Source organism: Pyxicephalus adspersus, chromosome 7 (genome assembly GCF_032062135.1).
Source record: "Pyxicephalus adspersus chromosome 7, UCB_Pads_2.0, whole genome shotgun sequence".
Classification (NCBI taxonomy): domain Eukaryota; kingdom Metazoa; phylum Chordata; class Amphibia; order Anura; family Pyxicephalidae; genus Pyxicephalus; species Pyxicephalus adspersus.
The window spans coordinates 620,934-624,416 of NC_092864.1; the positions used below are offsets into that span (position 1 = coordinate 620,934).

The 3,483-nt window shown below is 45.2% G+C and overlaps 1 protein-coding gene across 1 annotated transcript in view; it reads right to left on the bottom strand.

The window, feature by feature from the left end:
* Window positions 1–2,976, bottom strand: part of LOC140334465 (uncharacterized) — a 13,201-nt gene extending 10,225 nt beyond the window's left edge. Inside the window, exons 1-2 of the mRNA XM_072416742.1 lie at window positions 2,841–2,976; window positions 627–2,592 (exon numbers count right to left, since the gene is read on the bottom strand). Of these exons, the coding sequence (XP_072272843.1) occupies window positions 627–2,592; window positions 2,841–2,880 (2,006 nt within the window). The 5' untranslated portion in view covers window positions 2,881–2,976. The remainder of the gene's footprint in view (window positions 1–626; window positions 2,593–2,840) is intronic.
* Window positions 2,977–3,483: the final 507 nt, after the last annotated feature.

The window sequence follows — 3,483 nt, forward strand, 5'->3', positions numbered from 1 at the left end:
AGATTTCCCCCAGTAGTTTGTGTCTCCACCCCTCCCACAATAGGAAGATTTCCCCCAGGAGTTTGTGTCTCTGCCCCTCCCACAATGGGGAGATTTCCCCAGTAGTTTGTGTCTCTGCCCCTCCCACAATGGGGAGATTTCCCCAGTAGTTTGTGTTTCCACCCCTCCTACAATGGGGAGATTTCCCCTGTAGTTTGTGTCTTTGCCCCTCTCACAATGGGGTAATGTCCCCCAGTAGTTTGTGTCTCTGCCCCCCTCAGTAGTTTACTTCTCTTTCCCCCTTACAATGGGGAGATTTCCCCCCAGTAGTTTGTGTATCTGCCCCTCCCACAATGGGGAGATTTCCCCCAGTAGTTTGTGTCTCTGCCCCTCCCACAATAGAGAGATTTGCCCCAGTAGTTTGTGTAACTGCCCTTCCCACAATGGTGAGATTTGCCCCAGTAGTTTGTGTTACTGCCCTTCCCACAATGGTGAGATTTCCTCTGTAGTTTGTGTTACTGCCCCTCCCACAGTAAGATTTTCTTTCTGTAGAATGTAGTATGGGCTTTAAAGTAACAAGCTATTTGTTCTATTCACAATGCTTTGTTTGGTAAAATATCTTAATCATGATGGCCGACTTCACTCACCTGGACCCGTTGGCATAGTGAATAACCAAGGACCGGCCAAGCACACTGCGAGGACCATACAGAGGGAAGTTCATGTCTCTGAATTGTCCAGTCCTATTGTCCAGGTTTAGTAAGGAGCTGTGCCTTCCACTGATATCTCCCACCTCATATTCATCGTGTGTCCCATTACCAACAGCTGGAGAGCTGGAAATATTTACATGGAAAGGGTTAAAGTGACCCCGGATAAGATTATCTGAACACGGGTTTTCGGACTCTCCGGTCACTGGCAGCTGATGGATGTGGAAGCCACCAGCAAGACCTTTCAGTCCATAGAAATTGATGCCAAGCTCTGTAGGGAAGAATTCAGAAACCTGAGAAGCTTTAAGTTCTCCGTTGGCAATGCCAGAACCAAACCAAAGCCCAGTTCTGCCTTCAAAACCTGGGTGGAGAAGGATATTGGCACAGGCCACACGTGGTGTCACTCCTTTAGGCCCATGGATGACTATAGACTTTCCAATGATGGACTTCGGTCCTGTAAGTGATGTTGAAGAGTCAGTAAACAAATACCGAGCTGGAGAGGGGGCAAAGAGGGTAATTGGGGCATGTTTCCCGGCATAGTCTCCAGCCTCACATCGCAGAGGGTTTGTTGGTTTGCACTCCTGGCTGTAGTTCCCACCAGTGGATACATTATATGGGTTAAAATGTCCTCCAGCACTGGCACAGCCTTCAGACTCTGTTAGGAGGGGAAATTCATGAATGTGCCAGTTATGGTTTTGGGTAACGTTGTCTGAGACAAGAGAGAGCTCAATATATACACTGAGGTCATTGTAGGGGTCACCTGGTGCCTGTTGGAATATTATCCTGCCAACTACACCCTTACGGAAAGACGCAAACGCAGTAACAACTTCTCCCTCCATATTAATAGTACTGCAGGCCCACGGTTCCCCGCTTACCTTTGAAATAAGGACAGAACGGCCAATAACACTATTATTGCCATAAAGTGGAAGATTGCAGTCATTTAGAACAGCAATAAATGTGTCATGACCCTGAAGAGATCCATGACGCCCACTCAGCTCTCCAATTGGCCATGAACTGTGGCCACAACGGGGTGTTGCTGCACCTACTGACAATGGATTCCAGAGATTTCCTGTATTTGCTGCAGCACACTGATCACAATCTGACTGCTTGCAAGCCAGGATGGGTAAAGAGTGAATCCTGTACTGACCAGCAAGTCCCCGAAGCCTCCACAAGTGTATGGTAAGTTGAGTTGGGTGGAATGGTGACTCTTGTTTAAAATGAAAGGATCCATTGATGCCTCTTATGCTGAATTGTGCTGAAGCTTCCTTAGGTTGTATGGACCTCACCTCTGCACATGCCCATTTCTCAAGGTATTTTATCACAAGATAGGGCATCACTTCAGTAATAGTCAGCTCAAGGCGAGACCTGGCAAACTTTTGGTGATGTCCAACTTTAACACTTCCTAGAATCCGGACATTATTCACCTGGCAGGTTTCTGAGAAGAAGAGAGAAGCATTGAGTGTGGCCATTCCTTCCAGCAATGCTAACTCAACCGAAGCTGTGATTGGCCGCAAATGTGATGGCTGCAGGAAAAACACTTGACTTATAACGAAGGACTGGACAATGGCTTTCCAGGAACTTTGAGAGCTCGTCTCCAGATTCACACACGTTTGCTGACCACAGGTATTTAAAACTAAGGAGCGCCCATCATACCTCATATTTCTATCAACTGCAACCTGTGCCAGCCCTTGGAGAAAGACTTCATAGCGGGACTGACCAATGTGTTCAATATCACAAGGATCCTGAGATGCTCCATAGATCACTGGAAACTCATGTATGGAGACAATGGAAGGATCACACACACCCGACAGATTGGTCCTGAGAGTCCACGTTTTTATGTCTATTGTTACAGAACCAGACACGTTCCCCATGTGGATATGGGCAATGAGATCACCGTGACACCATGAATCTATGGGATAGAGAATAAGATTTTTAATGGTGGAACAACAGAAAACAATATTAATGAGTTAACGATTCGCTACTTTGCATTAATGAAAGTTAAAAATTGTCTGACCCACCAGGAATTTGAGCTTTCTTACATTCTGCTCTACATCACAATCGTGTTAATAAATGGCCAAATTCATCCTGCTGACTTCTCTTTTTTTATCTTTCTTTTTCACATTTTATATTTCATATAATTTGACCCCCGGCACTCACCAAGAAGAATGAGATTGGTGATGGCGATGAGAAGAAGCATGGTGTCCTCTCCACTGCATGAAGAAGTCTTCTCTGATTGTCTCCTTGTGTCACAGAGAAGCTCAGAGAGGTTCAGCCCCTGGTGTCACAACCCATCTTCTGCTTTTCTGTTTTACAATCTTCAGTCTTTAGTGTCTACACAATGGCCAATAACTCTTGTGTGCCCAGCAAGAAATATAATTGGAAAGTTTCCTTCATAACCTAAAGACAAGCAAAGCTCCTGGAAACCGAGAGATTACAGATCCCCAGGGATGAAGATTTACAAAGCCCTGGATAAATTCTTTGTAAAGATTATTTCATAAATTAGTCTGCACACCCATTACAAGCCCCCAATATCTGAGCTATACCAAGGCTCCATATATCCTCATTTCACTATCAAATGGTTAAATCATGAGAATGAAAGGAACTTGTTATATTATCCCTTCTCTTTGTGTGACAATTGGAACATAGCAGGGAGGTGTCACCTGTATTTGTCACACACCATTCAGCATCTAATCCCCATGGCTCAGGGCATAAGGACCCCTTACTTCTAAAGGTAGAAGGGCTCCTCATTGTTCAGAGTAGAAGGACTCCTCATCTCTTAGGATAAAAGGGCCCTCATTGT